The sequence below is a fragment of the Exophiala spinifera genome (assembly GCF_000836115.1).
Source record: "Exophiala spinifera strain CBS 89968 unplaced genomic scaffold supercont1.2, whole genome shotgun sequence".
Classification (NCBI taxonomy): domain Eukaryota; kingdom Fungi; phylum Ascomycota; class Eurotiomycetes; order Chaetothyriales; family Herpotrichiellaceae; genus Exophiala; species Exophiala spinifera.
The window spans coordinates 2,600,741-2,622,995 of record NW_015622514.1 but is presented as its reverse complement, the minus strand read 5'-3'; the positions used below and the strand labels follow the sequence as shown (position 1 = coordinate 2,622,995).

General features: G+C 53.3%; 7 protein-coding genes across 7 annotated transcripts; 1 reads left to right on the top strand and 6 right to left on the bottom strand.

Annotated features, from left to right (window-relative positions):
• Positions 1-356: 356 nt before the first annotated feature.
• Positions 357-2,006, bottom strand: PV08_03259 (uncharacterized protein; the record flags this gene model as incomplete). The annotated part of the gene is made up of 1 exon (XM_016377616.1): positions 357-2,006. One exon carries the CDS (start codon positions 2,004-2,006, stop codon positions 357-359), a length of 1,650 nt encoding a protein of 549 aa, XP_016239186.1.
• A 2,812-nt stretch (positions 2,007-4,818) lies between these two features.
• Positions 4,819-7,053, bottom strand: PV08_03258 (uncharacterized protein; the record flags this gene model as incomplete). The annotated part of the gene is made up of 3 exons (XM_016377615.1): positions 4,819-4,968; positions 5,020-5,076; positions 5,131-7,053. 3 exons carry the CDS (start codon positions 7,051-7,053, stop codon positions 4,819-4,821), a joined length of 2,130 nt encoding a protein of 709 aa, XP_016239185.1.
• Positions 7,054-8,331: 1,278 nt separating this feature from the next.
• On the bottom strand, positions 8,332-10,747 carry PV08_03257 (uncharacterized protein; the record flags this gene model as incomplete). The annotated part of the gene is made up of 3 exons (XM_016377614.1): positions 8,332-8,676; positions 8,772-10,606; positions 10,672-10,747. The coding sequence occupies 3 exons, from the start codon at positions 10,745-10,747 to the stop codon at positions 8,332-8,334; spliced, it is 2,256 nt and encodes a 751-aa protein (XP_016239184.1).
• A 1,551-nt stretch (positions 10,748-12,298) lies between these two features.
• On the top strand, positions 12,299-14,574 carry PV08_03256 (uncharacterized protein; the record flags this gene model as incomplete). Its single annotated transcript, XM_016377613.1, has 6 exons — positions 12,299-12,438; positions 12,491-12,627; positions 12,675-12,821; positions 12,889-13,229; positions 13,338-13,533; positions 13,595-14,574. The coding sequence occupies 6 exons, from the start codon at positions 12,299-12,301 to the stop codon at positions 14,572-14,574; spliced, it is 1,941 nt and encodes a 646-aa protein (XP_016239183.1).
• Positions 14,575-16,195: 1,621 nt separating this feature from the next.
• On the bottom strand, positions 16,196-17,533 carry PV08_03255 (uncharacterized protein; the record flags this gene model as incomplete). The annotated part of the gene is made up of 1 exon (XM_016377612.1): positions 16,196-17,533. The coding sequence occupies one exon, from the start codon at positions 17,531-17,533 to the stop codon at positions 16,196-16,198; it is 1,338 nt and encodes a 445-aa protein (XP_016239182.1).
• A 793-nt stretch (positions 17,534-18,326) lies between these two features.
• On the bottom strand, positions 18,327-19,140 carry PV08_03254 (uncharacterized protein; the record flags this gene model as incomplete). The annotated part of the gene is made up of 2 exons (XM_016377611.1): positions 18,327-19,032; positions 19,082-19,140. 2 exons carry the CDS (start codon positions 19,138-19,140, stop codon positions 18,327-18,329), a joined length of 765 nt encoding a protein of 254 aa, XP_016239181.1.
• A 368-nt stretch (positions 19,141-19,508) lies between these two features.
• PV08_03253 (uncharacterized protein) lies at positions 19,509-22,015 on the bottom strand (the record flags this gene model as incomplete). The annotated part of the gene is made up of 2 exons (XM_016377610.1): positions 19,509-21,597; positions 21,936-22,015. 2 exons carry the CDS (start codon positions 22,013-22,015, stop codon positions 19,509-19,511), a joined length of 2,169 nt encoding a protein of 722 aa, XP_016239180.1.
• Positions 22,016-22,255: the final 240 nt, after the last annotated feature.

Here is a 22,255-nt window from a genome sequence, read left to right as displayed (position 1 = left end):
CACACACACACACACACACACACACACACACACACAGAGAGAGAGAGAGAGAGAGAAAGAAATGTACTTGTACACACAACATAATCACTGTACAGTAAATTGTTACCAGAAATATTCCAACCAGTCTTCATTGTACGTGACAAAAGTCCAATACGGCGGTGGTGGAATCAATCAATATTCTTCTGCGGAGTACCAAAAGCCAACGAATGGCGCTCTTAACCAGATTGTGTGTATATGGGGAGGTATAGAGATGGATAGGTAAAATAAGCCAGCAGCTGCGTATTCATTTGTTCCATACAGACCAATGATGAATAAGATTCGGAAAAACACATCAGACCAGATCACACCACATCACATCACACGTTCTTCTTTAGACACTTTTGCTCGAGCCACCTCGCCAACTGCACGCTCTTCTTGTCGACGTGGCGCGTGACCAGTTCGCTGATCCAGAACAGGGTCGGGATGGCGATGGCAGCGTACAGGAAAAAAACCAGCCACGAGCCGACCTGGCCTGACCATCCAACTTTCCCGAGACCGAGGTGCACGGGGACCTTGGAAAGCGCCCGCATCAACGGTCGGCCTATGCTGTTGATCAGGGTGACGTGCATGAGGTAGATGCCGAACGAGTTCTCGCCGAGGTACTGAGGGAAGGGCGCCGACAGGATGTTCCGGAACATCTGGGACCGGCCCGCGTAGAAGACGAGGACCACCGACGCGACGCAGACCGGGAGGCGGCCGACGCTGGGGAGGTTGTTCCAGCTGCTGGGGTCGAAGGACTTGATGGTGCTGTAGAGCTGCACGTCGCCCATGTGAGGGTACTCGGGCATGGTGACGACGGCCATGATGGCGAGCAGGCCCAGAACCAGGGCGACGCGTTTGATCATCACTCCCAGCGTGTTGTTGCGCGCGGATGCCTTTTCGCTCAGCAGAATGTTACCGCCGTCCCCGCCGCTGGCAGATGTGGCCGTCTGTGGCGGCGGTCGCTGTTCAAGATAGTGGTGGAGTTCGCAGCAGATAGGGCCTGAGAGAAACAAAAACGCGTCCCACTGTCCTTGGGCGAGACAGAAGAGTACGAGGGACGTCAGGATGCAGAATCGTAGTGCTGGGCGGGTTCTGCCGAGCGCCAGTAGCACCACGAACACGATGATAGACCCGCGATACTCAAAGGGGATGGTCCACATGCCGATGGCGTATCGTAGGCCCTTGATATTCCAGGAGTGGTATCTGTCGAGGTTGAGGGGGTTCAAACCCGTCAACAGGTCGTCTAGCCAGTGCCACAAGGTCCTAGTCATGGTGCTGTCGTACGGGACGTGGTCTGCGCCCGCAGGGTCGAAGAGCTTGTAGTAGCTCAGCATGGCATTGAGGAAAGTCAAGAAAACGACCGGGGCGTAGAGTCGTATGGCGCGTCGGAACACCGCCGAGGAGAGAGACTCGGAAAATCGAGTGAAGTCGGATGTCCGTATGAGTGACAATGGCCGACAGCTCAGTGCGTAACCAGATATCACGAAGAAAATGTCCACCATCGCCGGACCTGTGCAGGGCAGGCGGAGGATGGGAAGGCGGAAGATGTGTGAATCCGAACTGACCCATGCTGCACAGTGGCCTGGGTACAGTAGGAGGGAGTTGTGGTAGAAGACGACAGTGAAACATGCGATGCCACGGAGGCCATCGAGCCAGGCTGTTGGGTGGACTTTGCGACTCCGAGTCGTTGTGCGCGAGAGGATGGTGGGACGGACGGCTACCCAGGCGGCCCATAGTATCGAGATGGCCTTGCTTTCTGCTGTGGGTGACGGGCTTTCTGGAATTGATCGTGGTAGTGGTAGGTACGATTGGACGAAGGCAAGGACCGCAGACACTTTGGCAAGAACAACATTCCGCCTTCGGCTGTTTGGAACCTGCTGGCCAAACTCATCATCGTCAAGATCGCCGTTCAATAAAGGGTACTGCTGGGACAGGTGTCGCTCGTCATCCCCTGGTAGTTCATCCTTGAATCCCAGAACAGCCATCGTGGGATGGGATGATATCACCCTTTGAGTGATGAATTCTTAGAAGTTCAGTACCAAGGACGAGAACGAGGGCGCAGCCGCGACGTTCGGAACGCAGTCAGACACAGTTCCAGAACAGAGGTAGTGCTGGGTGGCTCGAAACTAGCAGTGTCGGGACCCGGAGAGATGGGCGACGATGTTCTGACCTGGGACCGAGAGAGAACCAGAGGCACCCGGCATGGGAAAAAGGGACAGTGAACGATTGCTGCAAAGGTACAATTTGAAGGAGACTCACCAATAATTGCAACCACACCGGTTTGAAAAGGGGGCTTTTCGCTGTCCATGTCAAAACGCTCACAGACCAGAGTGCCCTTCGTTTTGATCGTCAGGAAAGTTTTGACAAGTCGCCCTGCCATACAAAACCCTGGTGGTGAGATTTTGCAGGGAGGATCAGCATTGATCCTCGACTTGTATGAAGAGTCAAGTCACCGAGGCCGCTGTCTGTCCCTGTCGGTCCTGTCGACCCTGAACGGCGCACCATCGCCATCCACATTTGTGCTGGAGAGTGATACCGGGCCCGGCCCTTATTCTGCACCTCAAGAGTGATCAGGTACGCGAGTTGGATCGAGCAGATAACAGTACTCCGTAATCGTACCCGCAGACCACAGCAAAGCACCAAGGGCGAGAGGGTGAGAGCAAAATAGCGCGATTCTTCCTCCGCCCCTGGCTAGCGGCGTGACAATCTTACAAGGGATCTCAGGCTGTCAACTGATTTTCAGACACATGTCATCGCGCTTCAGCTCCATAGCAGGGATGGACAGTGCTCGTCCGCCCGCAGACCTGGGATCAGTGCCAAACCACCCCGTCGTAGATTCGTAGCTATGAGCGGTAGAGCCGTGACTGATGCATCGTGTGCTCGGGAGGAAGAGGGTGCGAGCCTGGGCTGTGGCTAGTTTGGGACCTCGAAAGAAACTTCTGCTGGCGGATTTCGGATCCGACACGTGACTCTGAGGAGGATTTCGGCACAAGAGTCCCTTCTCGTGCTAGTGCGGCGGCGCCCAGACAATTAGTCCGAACGCCGACACGTGCCCAACGCAACAGCCTTCGGGTTACCTTCCTGACCAACAACCGTCGTCCCACCTTTATACATAAGAGTCGCCTTTCTCCTGCCTATCGACGTGTTTAGGCGCCACATGGGTGCCTATAACCGTATGAGCCTCCCTAGCACCGCCTGTAACCACAGTATAACCCCACCCCTTATGGCCACTTACCCCTGAGCACTTTAGGCCCTCTCCTACCCCCCGGATAAGCCTTCACTACAGGGGGAGCGCCCTTGTGTCAGAGTTCAACACGTTCATCGCCAAGTCGTCTGTCTCTCACTGTCTCTTCTTTCTGCTCTTCTTGTTAAGATTGACTGACTGACTAGTTTGTAAGTGCATCTCGGGTGTGAGTCTTCTATCTACCATTAGCTCCTAATATCTTTGAACCGTTGGCACAGAATTATCGCACTCTAGCCCCCTACGGTACCTATTCGGGGGGGGGGGGGGGGCGTTTTCCCCGTGAATAAGTACGGTAACTTAGTACCCCGGAGGCCGCGCCCACAGCAACCCCTCAACATCGTGCCGCCTCCTAACACCCTACTCGTACTACCACTTGTAACTAACTAACTAGTGTTGTTAGTCCTCCGTAATATAGAATTCCATCAATTCACGACGCGGCTCCATGGCCCTGTCGTTTTGGTTTCAAGTCCGTCCGGACGTATGACAGGCGTCAAGCTCCTCGTCCGGAATGGCCGCAGCAAAAAGGACCTCTTGTCGGTGGTCATTGGTCCAGCGCATCGTATTCGCTTACACATTACACTTCTCACCGTCGCTTTCGTTATACAGATAGTACAACCAAGCCGCCCTCACACGGCCAGCCGAAAGAAGCTTGAAACCTTCGCGCAGGGGCCGAGCTTGGAGAGCTAAGTTACTGCATCCCGCCTCCCAATTACAGAGCCCTCGAGCCTACCGGTTAGTTGTAGGTAGCTACAACAGTAGTTGGTTAGTTCAGTAATGAGACCCCTCTACCTGAACTCAAGGAGCAGGAGTTTTCGTATCTTCGCGTACAGTTGATCGTGACGTGTGTTGACGACGATGCCAGAGCCGCCGCTAGCTGGATTATTTTGATTACTATATCGTATGTACATACCACAAGTATAACCGGAGTCGGTGGGAAAGCACCAGGTGAGCGACGGCGGTACCTTTTATGGACATGGTCAACCGATCGGATGGTGTGAGCTGAGGCGCGTCCCTTTCACAGGTACAATATCTCTTGCAGGCAAAGTCTCAACAACAGGCATTCTCGACGTGGGTCCTTCTCTCTCTCTCTCTGGCACTGTCGCGTTCAATTTCACGGTATGTATTTACGGCTCCGACGGTCGGATGGGAGTACTGTGTGGTAAATCTGGACCACGCCAGACCCATTTCAGCTCAACTTGATATTCTTTCTCAGAAACACGTAACGGTGTAGTTCGAATGCGCCTCCTCTATACCCATTCTTCTTCAGCGGATGGACGAAATACCCAAGGCTCACTGTCGGCATGGTATGAACTAACGAGCCGTAGCAAAAATCGTGGATTGTTATTTTAACTGACCTTCCAGCCTCGCGCGCAGGCTTCTCCTTGGTTGCCTCCCGGACAGACCAAAGAAGCGCGGCTACGGATATCCTAAGCTTCGGCGTTACGATCAGATGGAGGGTTCTGAGTTCTGATCTTTTCACGCCGAGATCTCGCTCACACGTCGATCCAACCCTCTCAGGTTTTGTCGTTCATTCATTCATTCATTCATCCCTCTCAACGGATCCAGAAATTGACCGTCTTGCCATCCGTCTCGAAATAGCCGCCATAGATGGTAATCACAGCTGTGTCGTACCCAGGCGTGCGAGCTAGAAACTCAAAGTCTATCACACCAGCTCTTGAGGTCGCTCGGACAAAAAGCACGTTCTGTCGCCAAAGTCAATCGTGGGCATTCGTGTCTGTCGGGCTTTTACTCACGCTGCGGGCGAGTCTCACGCCGTAGCCTTTCCAATATCGATCTCCGGTACTTGATACCTGCCTCATCGTCAGTCTGGAACAATGGAGATGGAAGGGGAAATCTTGGCATACTTGCAAGCTGACCGTGAGCTTGGTTCCCACAGCTTGCGGCATGTCTGCCGGCTGGGTACTGACCGACATGATTCTCTGCCTCTTGGAGTCGAACTTGGCGAAGGCGTTGCCAAGAGTCTTTTCGAGTTGCAATTTCAATGCAGCCGTATCTGGACTCTTGTTGCTGATCGACTCAATGGTGGCGAGGTATAAATTCTTGTCGTCTGCAAACATCCGGAGGCTTCCACTGACGCTGAGTCCCGTACCTGGAGCCTCGTGGCCTCCGACCGCACTCTGTGTCCATGCTGGAAAATGGACTACGCGGAGGTTGTAGTCTTGTATCAAGGCATAGGGATTGGTGTACCGAGACACCTCAACCGTGATAGTGTCCATGGTGATTTTCCCTTCGCTATTCACCTCAACGAGTTTCTGACAGTACATTTTTGCCGTCACGCTCCGAGCATCGGCCGGAACCATCATGAGCGGCTCTCTCCAGTTGCCTTTGTCGTTCAACGCAGCGGCAACGTCGCCAAACACCGTGTCTGCCTGTGGTGCTGTCTGGTCTTGCCAGTGAAAGGGGCGAGCAATGACCAGTGCTCCGACGCCCGGCCCGTCCGTGATGTCGGCAATCGTGCCCGGTGAAGATCCGTTCAAGGCACACAATGGTGTTGTCGTGTCTACGACAGCCTGTGGGTAGTCGAGCAGAGAAACAGCACCGAGTTGAGGCCCACAGCATGCGTCCAGAACGTTGGGTATGGCCATCACTTGACCAAGGCTCAAAAACATGTGATTACCAAAGCGTGACCGGTTGAGAAGATTGTGGTCGCATAACATCGCTGGGGCCCGGTTCGGGTCTCCGTAGAACGGATTGTTGCAAAGACTGCCAGGGTTGTCTGGATTTGGCTGGGCTTCGAATCTGCCGATCAAAAAGGTTGGCCGAATGTAGCCGAACGGTTGCATGTATTTCATCCGAAGGTCTTGTTGTTGAGTGTCAACACCTAGCGCAACAATGATCTGGCACAGAGCGGCAAGATCGTAGCAGTTGACTGAAATATCTTGAGTTGTGAAGTAGCCGCTTATTTCATACAGCCACAGATCTAACCAGCAATCGAACCCGCGGTTCTTGGAAAAGAGGTCTCGGATCGACGAAGCTCCAAATGAGAGGTAGCGATATGTTCCATTCCAATTCTCGTAGCAGAGACGGGATTCAGAGAACATCGCGTTGACGACAAAACTTGCCCAGTTCAAGTCCACATTGCGAGAAACATCATGCCTCGGAGCTTGTGGTGGTCCATATGGCTTATATTGTTCCCACGACGATACTCTCATCCATTTTGGCAAGTAAGCAGGCAGTCGGAGCAATTTGAGAGGAATCCCCCCTTTATGGAAGAACTCCGGTAAGTTGGACGGAAAGACATAGAGCTCGATCGGGATAGATGTATAGAGCCTGGTCGGGATAGATGTCTCATCGCGCGTTGACCACGTGGAGAATGAGATTGCTCGAGGTGGTGAAGGAGTCAGAGGTTCAAGTTTCCAATAAAGCACCTCGGTCAATGCCCAAGGTAGAGGTTTTGCCTTTCCGTCGAGTATGAGCTGTTTCAGAACAATCTTAACTGAGAGAGGACGAGGCCCGTCGTCGATGTCTTCCCCGGGCTGAGCGGTGGGAACTGTACAGAGGGTTTCGAACACGGTTGCGCCGTTCCTCCAGTTCGCCATCAACTTCCACGAGCTGCCCGGAGGGATGTCAGCAGGAAGGGATAGTTCAATGCGGAATTCAGTATCGATGTCCACGGCTGCTGGATATGGCTTTTCCTGGGGATGGGTGAAGATGCTTTGTTCGCCTACATTGTAGTAGAGCTCTAAAGGAGTCGCCAGATGATTATACAGCGGATAGGCGAGCTTTAGGACTGTGATGGAACGGATGAAGTGTGTTTCTCCAAACATCTTGCGGGAGCTTCTCGTCACCAAGCACAAGAAGGTCGTTCTCTGGATTGTGGGCTCCGGGGTGAAACTGGAACGAATTTCATGCCTCTTGTAGCCGCCATCGTCGAAACCACCGTCAGGCTGAAAGGATAAGCAGGGCGCAAAGCAGGTGTCTCTCGATCACGTCCAATGCGAGGAGCTACGAACGCCACCGCTGCGATCACGTCTCAGCCCATCAGCCTTTCCACCGGCACATGCAAAGAGTGTCGCAGCCTGGTTGGCTTGGAGGAGTCGGTCGTCGACACCGAAACCAGTTGTCTGCATCTACTCCAAGCAGCACATGGTAGTTGGGCCATCGATGCGCGGGACGTTTCGTTCTAAATTCGGTGCTGGGGAATCCAATGCCCCTTCCTATGACGATCCTCGTAAGATCAGCCAACATGTCGCATACCAGACATCCTATCCATTTTCATTGACTCTCCCTTAAGCACAATAGTCTGCACGTAGCGGCATGCGCACGCTGTAACCAGGTCGGTCAATCAATTTCCATTGGGTTGGTACCGTCCACTCCATTCCGCCCCCCCCCCCCTTTGTTTTTTTTCAGAGCCGTCGTCCTCTTGGTAGCGAAAGGACAACTGCTGTTCAGTGTCCGCCATCATTTCTATACCATGTCCAACTAGATATGACCTCGCTGCCAGAAACGCACAAAAGCCAGGTCATGAAGGATGCACGGTTGCTCAGCAGTCAGCAAGCGGTAGAAATCCGACTTCAGCGATGACAATCACCTCTTGACGGCTCCTCCGGACGTACGTTTTGAGTCATAGGTGGATGGACCACCCCAGCCCGAGGTCGCTTTTGAGAACGGACATGAGATAAGCCCTCTGCGGCTCGCCCAGTGCTCGGGAGCAGCTATATCGATCGCTATCCTTGACACTCCCTTTGTGGAGACAGGCCACCAACTCTAATCCATGCGGTACTTTACGACGGTGTCGAATTGAGCCCATCCATTCTATCGTCAGGACTGATCTTTACCGGGAAACAGTGCCGTCCTCGCTCGTTGCGATGCTACTGGGATGACCAGCGCGTTCTCCTTTACGACACGTCGGCATCAGCGTCCTTGCCCGTTTACTTTTCCTCGCTATAAAGGTCGTTATGGCAAGGGCCCCGACCCACCAGAAACTCTACACACTCATGAAACCTAATCAACAACCTCTTGTATATCGGCATCGTACAGAGACCTTGAGGTTCGACAGGGTTGCGCCGTGAGAGCACGTCCAGTCCGTGCTGTGGATTCCGCGCTCATCTGTCGTATGGAGAGTCATCTCTAACGATGTAAACTTCCGCAACGAGAATGGCACAGCCTATGGCCATCGCCACCGAGATGATGGGTAGATTGACTTTTGCAAATTCCAGGCGCTTGACCTCGATGTACTTGCGTTCCAGGATATCCCTCCACAGCAACCCAGCAAGGGAGGCACTGAAGACGGCGCTGAACGCACCGTAATTGACTCCGATCGCCATGCTGTAAACCGTGGCCCAAAATGTTCGGTCTGAGATCGGAATCCCATTCTGGCGATGGATTTCCTGCCACGCTTGAACCACACGAGAAAGAAGGATGGCACTGCCAATATTCGTCCCTGCGAACTAGAGGAACATGACGGATGTCAGGGATGTTCTTTTCCCATCGTCCTGGGGTTTGGTGGTTTCTGGAGAGAGAAAGAGGGAGAGGGTTTACTTACATTGCATAATACGACGGACAGAAATCCCATGCCGCCAACGGCACCCACGGTCCCAGTCTTGTTCACCCAATGGTCCCAGCCGTATGCGAATACCGGGACCCAGCCCCTCGTAACGAGCCCTTGCACGAGGACGAACATAGATAGTGCGAACGGTACAAGTGCAAACGGCAGGTGAGCGGCTACCACTGTCACAGTTGGAAATTTCGACTGCAACCATCCAAGAGTTTGTTTGAAAAGACTTTCGAACGTCGTCGGACCGGAAATCGGGCGAGTGGTGAACTCTTCAGACATGTCGTCGCTCGACCTTTCCTCTTTCTCGTTCGCCGTCGAACTTGTCCCCATGACCGGTTTTCCGTTGGTGGTCGGTGAAGAGAGAGCGCCATGTGCAAAGTGTTCGTCGTAAATTTTTTCATTCGTGGTTCTCGAGAGGGACCCATTGACCCGGGCCATGGCGATAGGAAAAGTTGCAGATCTCAAGTTTGGCGACGACGAAGGGCTCTCGACATGCGATACCCGATCTTTGTCAATCATGGCAGCGTGCCTTGTACCTCCCACGAGCTCATCCTCCTCGGACAACGCGGAGCTGCGAGATCCATTGCCGCCGTGGTCGTGCTTTGCCTTCGACTCGGCAATCTGGCTTGATGGTGTCTGCTCCTCTGCCAGTCTTTGTAATTCTGCTTGTTCAATCCTATCACGCTTCTCCTGATATTCCTCAAAATCCCGCCGCCACTTGGGCAATTGAGATAGACCATAAAAGGCGTCCCAGCAGCACATGACGAATGCTGCCGGGACAGTGACCCAATATACCGGATGCGTGCCTGTGGTTTGGCTGACGGCGTTGAGTACCAGGATGGTAACAAGCGTCACAGACATCAAGATGGCTCCGAACGCCGCGCTCTTCTCGTCAATGTATGGATTCATAATTTCTTCAGCCATGCGCATTTTACCCTTTTCGTTGTTGGCCTTTTTGTCCTTTTCCTCTTCTCCGCCACCCTTGACGTGAGTAATGTTTGGATTTCCAGGCTTGAGCTTCATGATGGCATCCGGCAAAGACTTGGGTTTGATCGAGGACGGGATGAAGTCTCTCTTCTCTACGTCGTCCTTTCCAGAAAAGACAACGTATAGCAAAAAGGGAAACAAGACGATGCCAGTGACTGTGACAGGGACAATCATGTTGGCAGTGTAGTGGATGAACTTGATGTCGAAGGCTCCGGCGAGGACAAGATTGGTCGGGTTGGAAGAGACCAGTATGGCCGAGACAACATTTGCGACGGTGAACTGAGCGTGGATCCATGCTCTCGCGGTATGAATGTTGTCCGACACTCGGGTCATATATGCCAAAAATGCTGTGCCGGACAAGATGATCGGGTCATTGCCGATAAAACTCCCCAGGCAAAAGAAGAAGGCATAAAGGTAGAAGTACAGTGCGTGTCCATTCTCTCCGCCCTTTTCAAGCGCTTTCAATGCCAACCACCTGATCAAACCGGAGGCGTCGATAGAGACGGCAATGTAAGCCAGGGTCAAGAAGAAGGCCATTATGTCGATGGGGGAGATATTATCGGCCCCAACCGTTCCATCGTGAACCTCTTGACGACCAATGGCGGAGATAGCAAGTAAAAAGAGGTCAGCCAGCAGAGGTGCCGTCACATAGTTCATGGGGAACTGAAAGCGCATAAAAGGTTTGACTTTGCCGGTACTGTCATTGATGTTGCCATACTCAAGGTGCCGGCGTCGAGGCGAGACTATGCGCAAGGTTCTCAACAGATGCAGGATACCATGCCAAACCCGCGTGGGAAAGAACAGCGACACTCTGAATGGGAACAGCACCGTGAGATCTATGCCATGAAGAACAGTCAATCTCGAGAGAAGGTTCCCGGATCTAGAGGGCCAAATAACCTACTTGTCAGGAAAAAAATGATCAGGGTCACTATTGACCGCCAGTCTTTGATCTGCCCAGTATCTAGACCTTCTGCCATTGCATGCTCCCCAGAGGTGACCTCGACTGTCACTTCTACCTGTCTTCTCAAGCAGACATCAATGCGGCAGAATCAGCAGTATTGCTTCAAGTGTGAGAGGATTTCATTCGGATGCCTGAGGTAGGCCGTATGAGAGCAGTACTTCAGTAACAGACTGAATGATTGTCACCATGCACTGCCACTGCTACCAATCCTCTTTGAGATCAGCCATCTCGCCGAGTTCTTCCTGCAATGACGGTAATGCAGAGCAGACTGCCCCTCAATATCACGCTGGCACTGCCCTCGTAATTATCCGGGGGTTAATGCTGGACCCAGGTGATCGTCTCTGACGAGTAATCGTCCCGCGGACATGCAAGGCGTGAAAAGGCTGCATTAGCACCCAATTCCCGCATTTGCAGCTGATGTTGGTGTGACCAAGCGTTTGCAAAGTGGCTGGAGGCATTGACCGGTGTAGGGATGCTCAGCCGTAGCATTCTAGGAAAAGAATTGGACGCCTCGTCCCCACTGAGAGTTGGGTGAGGAGAGCAGCTCCCCGGGGGGTACCAGGACTTGTTCGCGTTCATATTTGGTCCCACAGTGGCCCGAACGTCGGGTGGTTCGTCACTCTGCGGCTGAGATGCTGCGTGATTCCATAGATCGACGGGTCTGTAGTAACACCATCACAAAAAGCAATCACAGCAACGCTCCAGATAAGGTAGAGTGCAGGGCACCCCCTGGTTAGCTAGAGTCCGTACTCCAGATGAGCCGCCTCATTTCTGGCCCAAACTGTAGGCTAGATCCCACTTGACAAACTCAGGCTGGCACTGTGTTCTGCTGCCCCCATTTTTAAGCCTCTGGAACCCGGGTGAGTAAATATTATCGAGACCAGGCGACCGATGATGCCATACAAGTACTTTGTCCGTATGTCTGGACCAGAAGGCTGCCCTCCATTTGATGCCGTGGCTAGGGAGCGGAGTGCGTTGCGTTCTCTCTTCGATTTCGATTGCCGGGATCGTGAAGAATTAGAATCACACCTTTGTAGATGTCGGAGCGATCAAATTGGCGGCCAACGCCTCGTAGAAGAATTGTTGAGCATCACAGAACGACCTCGTGGGTGTAGCGGAAGGCAAGGCTAGGAATGCACCGTGCCGTCGTCCGTAGCGTGCCACATGGCCGTCTTGAGCAGGTGGAATAGGACGCTCGAGCCAAAGTTCCCGTCCATATCACGAGAACGTGCACGGGAGCCTCAGCCTGAAGCCGTCAACGAGCGATAGCCTTGTTTGATCGCTCGAGGCAAGGTTCGTTCGTGATAACGGGGAGGGTCCAGCAGGGGGCACACGACCACTTTCCGCAAGTGACGAGTCAGGCCATCAGCGACTGGGACGAAAGGTCCCTTTGTGCTCTCCAGACGATTGGTGTGTGATGGACAAGGTCGAGGTACGGAAACGCTGTCCCGAAAGAGGGCCTGCTCACTTTCTGGAAGGTCATATTATACCATACACTCTGCACTCTCCCCCAGAGGTCGTTGTTTCCATCACTCCAGCGATGGTCTTCGAAGCCTCGTGAAAGACCATGCCCGTTCTGCCGTCAGCTTTTCCCACAGACATCCTACTGGATCGAAGCGTGACGGCAACGAATCTCAGTAGCCATGCCGTGAAAGTTGTGTGTGCGTGGCCAGTGTCAGGCCAGTATGGCCCTGGCACAAGGTTCCTGTACGTTCAGTCCTGTCTGCCACCCAGCCATTCCTGCTCATGCGATCATCAGTTTCTACGCCCTTATCAGTGCCTGTTTCTTCGGTAGGGAAGTCGAGTGGTTGAGAGCAGCTTGTTTGGCGGCTGCTTTGCTGTTCCCCGCCGTTGCTGCTCTTCATGGCATTGTCATTGCCGCTGTCCATGTCAACGGTACGTCTTCTACTAGAGGCTCAAACAAGACACTGAACGATAACCAGGCGCTGTCGATATGGATGTATATGGAGCTTTCCAGGTTTGCTCCATCGGCATTCTCCTCGCTCCGGTCACGGTCATGCTATCTCGAAGCTATTTTGAACAGGCAGGGAGTAGTATAATTATCCTGTGGACAGCACTGATCCTCGCCGGTGAGTATGCGGATCTGCTTGTCATGCTGCTGAACACCTGGCTGGCATTTGCTGACGTCTAGACCAGGACTACTAAGCCTGACCGTGGAGTTCTTCCGAACGAAATCAACACGTTGCACCCGCAACGACACGGGCATCCTGACCCCGATCAATGCTCGAGATTTTCAATATGGCAATGATACCTGTGGACTCATATGCTCAGTCGACCAGGGTCCTTTCTCTCCCATGCGACGCGGCTCTGCAAACAACATCTATGTGATCCCGGCTCCAGACAAGCTAACCTTCAACGCTGCCACTCTCCTTGCTGCCGCCTGCTGTGTACCCGCCCTCCTCCTCATCATCTCTAACTGGAACAAGATTCGTGAGGCCAACGCCTTGGAGTCAAAACGCCTCAAAGACAGGACGGACGTCGGTGTTGAGGATCAAGAGTCACTTGAACCTGACGATAACCACGATCAGCAGGAACAGGTTCGCTTGTCTCACGGAGACACGAATGAACAACAACAGACTCGGGAGGATCACGAGCCTGAGGGCACAGACTTGTTCTGCACCTGCGGCAATCATGAGCCTGAAAGTGCCGGGAATCGACGGACTCGCAATTTCGTGGCCACTCCCATATTTGGAGCGGCGATCCTCTCAATCCTTATCATTGGGGAGTGGAATTTCTTCAGTGAGCAGGTTGCGTACCAGACTGAGCCCATAGCGAGTATAGGTAAGTGTAGTAGCACTCTCACGGAGCTCTGGAGATTTACTGATGGCTTTCTGTCTTATAGGCCAATGGGCACCCATTGTCGGAACGGGCCTGGCGTTGGTTGGCTCAGTATATGTGCTTCTCGCGAAGGACATCGTTTTTGAAAAGAGAGAACAAGAGAAACGAAAGCAGGAGAAGAAGGAAGCAGAGGACAGGAGGGACCAAGAAAAGACGAACCCGTCTGTGCAGCATGTCGATGGTGGTAATGACGAGCCGACTACACCTGCGCCGGCGTCGGCGCCGGCGAATCCCACATCCGCTGGCGACAATGACCGTTGCCCCAATTGCGGTCGAGTCGTGGCACGCGATACCAATTGGACTAGAGGGCGATCTCGAGGTCGGAAAGCCATGCGAGTTCTCTCGGACTGGCGAAGACGAGGGACGCGAGCCATGATCAAGCTGGTCGACTTCATCGGCACCGCCGCCGAAGACACGTTTGAGAACAAAAAGTTCCGACAGGCGAAAGAGAAGTGGATCCAGTATCCCGGGGAGAAGTACAAGAACCCTGCCTTGCGCGAGACGGTAGATCAATACCGACGCTCAAGGGACCTCTCCAGCAGCGCGAATGATCAACCGCGGTCAAGAAGTGCCAGCGTACAGTCGAGACGTGACGCACAGCTGTCCCGGCTCGAGACTGGCACAACGATTACAAACAATAGCACCAATCACAGCGGCGGCGGCGGACAAAGGTCGTCGACGACGTCGTCAGGCGCACCTCTCCGGCGTGGCACAACAGACAGCCTGCAAGTGCCACCATCGATACACCACGCCAGAACCAGAGACAGCTTGCCTCCCGTGTCGCCCACCGAGCCCGAGGTGCTCGTTCGGGGCAGAGGTAACCGGCGGCCTTCGGTCGTTGTCAGTGATGCTGAAGAAGGCTTCAGCCTTGCGTCGCCGTCGTCGTCATCGCCGCGACACCTCCGTTCCGATTCCCAACCCACCATGTCACTGCCTCGACCACCTCATTCGTGGCATTTGCGCAGCCGACAAGGCACCGTATGAGGGGCTAGACTCTACCTAGTTGGTACCCCTATGCAATGTGCTGCGACACCATTTCCAGGTCAAGGACCATGTACTATATGTCCATGTCCATGTCCGACCGACTGACGAGTAGCCTGACTGTGTTGCTTGCGAGGGTCGAGCGGCAAGCGTTGAGTATGGAAGCAAAAGCTTTTTGTTATGTTTCCGACCTCGATCAAGCAAAGGGTGCTTCGTACGTTACCTGTACTACCATGTTGGTAGGGTTACCAGTACCGCCGTTGCTGGAATACATAGCCGGTTGGCGAAAAGCCCCGTCCTCGTCGTTCATTCTAAATCATGAGACATCTGACGAAGTGAAGGTAATGAGGAATGAGATCAATGGTAATAGAACTGTTCAGAACACCAGAAGTTCTTTTCTACGCTGACTTGCGGATGGTTGCAGAGACAGAACACGTATACGGAACAACATTGAACAATTCGAACGTGTCACGTTCGAGAGCGGAGAGAGAGAGAGAGAAGTAATGCTCAGTAATGTTCGGGGGCAAGGCGAGTCGTCATCAGAATGGGAAGGGCGGCCAAAGAGAGTCGAGTATGAATGATGATGATATTGCTCGTCTCCTCTGAACCAGGTGGGCTTCTGTCCTGTCTGGTCAGAATGCCCGTTGAAAACGATGTTTGATAGTTTCTGCATATACAACACACGCTTACGAAGGCTGGATATAGCACCGCTGTTCTCAACCAATACATACTCTTAAAACTGACGGCGTAATGTCTCTCGACCTATGTATGCTTCGACCCATAAAACAAGGCAGTCTAAGAAGGCTGGCCATGGATTCTCTCTTCTCACTGAACACACGAAAGAGGGACACCTGGAAGGCTCTCGCTTCTCATCATACCGAACGTCATGCTGATGAGGTACGTAGGACCACTGATACAAATTGTTTCGAGTCTGTATGTGCGTATTGTATATATGAGACTTTCGGGTCGTCGAGTCAGAGGAGGGAGCCTGACGATGGCTGGTGCTGGAGCTGGAGCTGGTCATTGTACAGCGAGACAACGATCGGTGATCCACCAGGGCCACCTATAATAAGAGAAACCCATGGTCAAGTCGTTACTCATTTTCTAGCTCGGGAAAATTGTGGTGCGTGTCCATGTCCACCCATTGCAACATCTTTGATAAACAATCTTTGGGTACGGAAGTACAATGTAGTGCCACTCTTGGAGCACGGATGCTACCTCGGTCATCATGACAGGGCGTGATACAGACCAGCGCATAACCCAGTACACCGGTGCAATACGCCCGTCCGTAATACCCTGTTGTTGGATGCCGTGTGCAACCGGCGGTAACTGCTGCTGTGGCTGTGTAAATAGGCATATTATTGTATGGTGAAGCTGGGACGACACGCAAGGGGAGAGTCGACTTGCTTCGCAATAACTTCGAAGTTATGTCTGCGCAACCATGATGTGAGTGGTTACGCATGAGAACGCAAGGCTGCCCACTCAGTATGGACATTTATATCTGGTCGATAACACCCACCTCTCTTGACCGATCTCTTCACAGGCCATACTGTTTCCGTGACAGTACGAGGGTTGGCTGACTGACTGACCGACCGACCGACCGACCAGGATTTGTGAATGTAACTCAAAGTTCCTTCTTCAGAAAATGTTCCGGACGATGGTCCGTTTCAAAATCAATGTGGACGTATGCTCGCTCCACGTCAGGCAGCCTTTCAAGCTTCATCTGCAACTCCTCGGCGATGTCATGGCAGACACGGAGGGTCTCTTCAGGGTCCATGACCACATCGACCTCGACGACGAGCCGTGGGCCCGAGTGCCATGCCCTCACCGTGTCAATCTGTCTGATGCGGTCGCTGTGAGTCATGCTCACATACGTGATCAACTGCTGTGTCTCTGTATCGGCCGTGATGCCGATCAACAACTGAAACTCGGAATAAGCAGTGTGCAGCCATAGGACCGAGATGAGGACTGAGAGTACAATGGCACCGGCCGGATCTAGCCACCAGCGCAACTTGCTGCCACCCACAGAGGTGAGGACACCAAAGCCGTTGATGAACAGATCGTTTCGGTGATCTTCCCACAGAATGCGAATCTGGGAGTACTGGTTGCGGAGCGCCCAGCAGTACAAGAACAAGGCCAGTTTCGTGCAAAACGCCACCGTGACCGCAATGACCGAAGGCAGGTGGAAATTCTTAGTTTCGCTCTGGTGGCCACGGACGAGTTCTTGGACGGAAAAGGCAATCAGGATGAAACTGACAGAGGTCATCAGGAAGCAGAAGACAATGTTGCCGGCCGTTTCGATGCGCGACCTCCCCGCAGGGAACTTTCGGGCATCGACCTTCTTCACCGCTTTGTTCGAGAGTATCAAGGTGATATTGGACAGGGGGTCAAACACGGCGTCGGCCATGGTGGTGAAGAGAGACAAAGATCCGGAAGATATGGCGCCATAAAGCTGTAGCACGGCCAAGATTATATTGGCCACGAAGCTCCCGTACACCGCGATTTGGTATCGCAGGTTCGTTGCGCTCTGCACATCTCTTGCTTCCCGGACGTGCTCGTCAACCGGTTTTAGCAGCCGTTGTATCTGTTCGTTCTGGGACTCATAAAATTCTGCAATCTTCGACTGTGGGATGCGGCCTGTGATGACCAAAGGGTTGCAGGTGTTGCGTTTTCGCGCTGTGTTGGCCGTGATGTGGTCAAGCTCGGACCTGGACTTCAGTCGGCGAGAGAGATCGAGGGGGTCGGAGGCAGAGACGTGGATGGGGGACTGACTCTCGGTATCGAACATTGACGGAGTTCGGTGCCGGGAGACCATGTCGTCGTTCGGGATCGCAGATGTCTTCGCCTCGCCATGGAGGAGTTTCGACGTAGTCATTGGTTGATGGACATCAACGCTCCGATGGTGAGGATTCTGTGTAAGCTCCATGAAGCGCTCAGAGATGGGACCTGCGGAAGAGTCCATCTCGAGTGGTAGTCTTCTTCGTGAATGATGCGTAGGACTCGAGCGCTAATGGGACGCCGGGCGGTGAGGCACGGTTGGGGTTGCGAAGACCACTGAAGCTTAATTAGGCATTAACATTAGAGTGAACAGTTGACCGTCTGGAGAACCCTAACGCGCGGTATGCGGAGGGAGCGGTGATAAGGAACACTGTCGGCGGTGATGAAGTGAGGAGAAATGAGTCTTGTGTAGGTGGAAGATATGTACCTGACATCATACAGCAAAGCCAAGTCAACCCTCAGCCTCGTGCAGCCTCGCTTCAGCGGGGGTTATTTATTCAACAGGGCCATATTCGTCGACACAAGAGAGGTCTTGCTGGAAATGTATAGTCGTAGGCTGAGTTGGACCCTCTGCCTCGTCTCAAAGCGGACAAAGCAAAGGCCTTTGGTTCACACAGTTCGGCCATGACTGAGCGTGGAAATGCGACAGTCGAGAGAGGGAAGCTTATCAAAAAAAAGTCGGGAGCAGGCAGTGTTGATGGGCGGCACTGTCTGTGATATTACTGTATATTTATGTACTATGCACATGTGGCAGACTCGAGTCAGGTTCCTCATGTGGTAGCCTAGCCACATATCATATTCTCAAGTAATTGTCTTACCCAAGTGAGAGCGTGAGTCGAAGAGTGAGAAGAAAGTGACCAGGAGGGTGAGTCTCGCGAGCAGGTCATTTCGCACAACCCGGTATCGCAGCTCCTCGCAATTCTGTCAAGGGCAGTACGACGCATATCAGCCAACTTTAAGAGATGACGATAGCATTTCTATTTCAGTCCTCCCGACAGAATGATACTCTGTCCAGTCAAGTATCCAGTTTTGCACAACATTGTCACCACGTTGGCGCATTCTTGCGGAGTGCCCAACCTGCCCACGGGGATGTTCCGAACATCTCCAGGAGTTCCTTGGAGGAATTCAGCATTGGGAATCATGCCAGTCTCGCCGATCATTGCAGGTGCCACGTCGTTGACAGTAATGCCATCCTGACCAAGCTTAAGTGCTAGATTCTTTACCATGCCCATCAGGCCTGCTTTGGAACTGGCGTAGTGGCACCCATTGATGCCACCGCCGTACCCGCTGATGGACGAGATCATAATGATGCGTCCCCATTTCTGCGCCGCCATATGCGGCACAGCCAGCTTAGCAAGGATAAATGGTGCTCGCAGGTTGATTTGGATGGTGTAGTCAAACTCTTCATATGTGATATCCCCAATTTGTGGTATTCTTTTCCCATATCCGGCATTGGCCACCAAAATATCAGGGCCATGACCGTGCTCTGTCTCGATCTCTGCATAAAGATTCTCCATCTGCTCTGCAGACGCCATGTCCACCTGATGCGTGGAGATTCTTGGATCTGATGAGGACGCTTGGAGCTCCGCAAGTAGAGTGTCAACGCTCGCCTTGTTCTTGGAGTATGTCAAGGCCAGATGGCAGCCTTGTCGATAGAGGTCTCGGGCACACGCTGAACCGATGCTGTATGTGATTTAGCCATGTTTCCCTCTGCATGCTGAGGCCGACTTACCCTCCAGAGGCACCAGTGATCAACGCTACTCGCCCCTTGAGCTCATTGTCGACGGACATTGCAGACGTCGTCGAGGAGCGCAGGTTATGACTCCTTCGTGGAGTGGGATGAGACTGCGGTTAGGACAATCGCTGCGCTACATGCGACGCCTTACCTGAGGCCCTCCGGGCCTAATAAGAGAATCACCAACTTCGTGCTCACGGCTTCGGACTCTGCGCCGCGTCGGAGGCGATGCGGGGAATCGCTTCTGGGTTCTTGAGTGGAGTGCGGCAATCGGTCGGCTATTGATGGTCGCCGAGACTGATCCCGCGGAGGCATTTTGACTCCGAGCTGGCCAGGCTGGTGAGGCACTTGTTACAGTTCCTCAGTCAACAGGCCCGGCATTCCTGTGATGTGGTTTGGAAACAGCTTGCCATGCTTGTCTGTCCTAAAAGAATAAATTGCCACTCCAGTCCCAGTTTGCGTTGTTGCCCAGCTGCTGCCATTGCATCCCTGGATTTTGAGCAACAAACGAGGGAGGGTCGAAGCCGGCCATGGGGGCTAGAAGATGTGACCCATTGCCCGATAACTGATCTCCCGAAACGTAGTCACCCACCGCCTCGAGATCGAGCCATGAGAAGTCGTTGGCCGGACTGTACTGGAGCAGTCCGCGGGCATCGACCCTGACACTGCCACTTGACGACAGCTGAGTATCAGACGCTGCCGGGGACTGCACTGGCTGTTGTACGCGGACGCCACTTTTAGGAGGCTTCACCCACAGCAGCTCCAGTAGCCTGGCATAGCGCGAACCCGGATCCTGCGCAGAGACAGAGGCTCGTTTGAGGACATCCGTTACCTGACCGACCAGCGACCAAACTTGTCGTTCTTCTGTTTCCGACATTACACCGAACGATCTCGCTTTGTACAGAAACACTGCTGAATATATGCAGTACAGATAATACCGCAGCGGCATGTATCGCAGATACCTACCGGGGTCGATCTGCGTACTGAGGAGAGTTAGGTATGCCTTTGCCGAGGCAACGCTGGCCCAGATAAACCGTGCATCAGGCATTGCTCCGATGTTGCTAAATGCATTACGGAGATGATCTCTCAAGGAATGGGCATCGGTCTTTGGCTTGTTGGCAATGGCCTGAGATATTGCCGCTTGGAACACAAACGCGTTGGTGTATAGACACAAGTATTCATAGGACAGTTGAAGGGTCACTTTGATCTGTGGCGAGCATTCCAGTTTACCCCAGGTTGTGTTCCAACGGGCGAGAGCCGTGCGGAAGTCGTCCACATACTTGACATAATCACCCATGAGCATCATCTGCCCACTTGTTCTCATGCCCGAGTAGAGAACATCGTGCACGTTCGAATAGAGCTGGGTGAGATCAAGGGTGGCTTGCATGATCTTTGCGTAGTCCTCATCTCCTGGACTGAATGGCTGAAGAGAGGGAAAGTCTTGAGGAGACAACCCAGTCATAGGTCCAGGGCCCCGCGACCAGAAGGCTTTGCCAATCCGCACAGAGATGAGACGATCTGAGACGTAACAGTTGGCCCAAGCCAGGCGTTTACGGCCGTCGATCCTGGCTTCTTCGGCAGACTCTTGACGAAATGCAGTTCTGTCCAACCCAAGAAAGTAACCCGTCCGCAGCGCAATACCGACATGCATCCACGCACTGCGGTCTTCCTCGCCTCGTCCAACTGCCTCTATGCGGTTTCGCAGGCCCTGTGGTTCCCATTCGGCGAGGAGGAGCAGCGCTTCGACAGCTTCGACATCACAGTCGTGCCCTGCAGCGATCCCTGATATCAGATCATGCATATATCGAGAGCAGCAGAGGTGTATATGTGGTTGTTCAACCAAGTCTTTTGATGAGATTGTTAGAACGGCGGTCAGGAGGTGTTTGTCGTTAGCCGCAAATATATCCAACTGCGCGGGATCAAAATACTTCCGTGGCACCAGAGGGAGATAGGCATGGTAATACTCAGCATAGCGACTAACAAGCATCTGTACCATGCCTGGTTCAAGGTAACCCTCTCGGACCAGACGATAAGTCGCGATGCCTGCATGAATGCCATCGATCGAGCCGCGAGGCTCGACCCGGGACTCATCACTCACATTCTGACTCGGCGTCACACTGTTTTTGTATGGGTCCGCTGATGTTTGGAGATGCTCTGCCTCACGGTTGGCCACATCCTTCAGTAGCTGCCATGCATCGGATGGATTTCTTGGTATGGTATGTCCCAAAGTACTGTCGACGGTTGACGCAGAGTCGTCGTCTTCCGCCGTGTTTCCTGCTAGTGTGCCATCTTGATGTTCCTTGCCAGTGGTTGTCCGCGGAATGATCTGAGACGGAGGTTTTGCAGAGATGTCGAGAAGAGGAGTGAGAGCAGGATGGGTTAGGCCTGTGGAGGGTGTGGTTGAGATGGTCTTCTTCCTGACCCGACTGCCACCGCGGTTGGAGGTGCCCAGGATACATTCACGCTTCTCCTTTTTACACCGGCCACACGGAGGCTGTCCACCTGAGGCTTCCCTGTAATCATAGTCAACGATAGGACCCCAAGCACCCTATTTTTGAGGTTGCCGGCTGACGGCTATTGTCAAGCAAGCAATAGCCGGGCTGGCGAAGTGAAAATGCAAGGCCAGCGGAGGATCATTTCAGGGTCCACCGGAGAATGTCACAAACATTCGCAGACAGGCAGCCCAGCTCGGGGAAGGGGTGAAACCAAAACTGGTGGTGGCAGCTCACAGGTCACAACGACTTTTACGAGCCCGACAGTAGATGCAGGCTCTTGACACGCGCTTCAAGGTAGGCGCAGAAGGGCTTTGGTCGTCCATCAGCGAGGCGAGGAGCGAGACGGAGGAGTTTACTTGCGATCATCAAGCTTCATCCATGAGCACCAGGTCATGTTTCCAATGGCGGGGGACGGAGTAACCCTGCGGGTAGACATTCTTACCTAAGTAATGGAAATAGGCGTGGCCCAACCCTCCACAGCACCCACAGGGCTCTTCCAAGGGCACCTAAGCGGGCCTAGGCTTAGCTAACATCCCGCACCAAACCCCACAGGGACACCTAACTGACGCCTATTGCCCTGCCAATGCAAGGATAAGCGCAGTGCATGCAGACGTGCATAGCGCGTTGTCACTACGCGTCATGTTCAAAACAGTCAAAGTCGTGGCTCTTCGAGAGT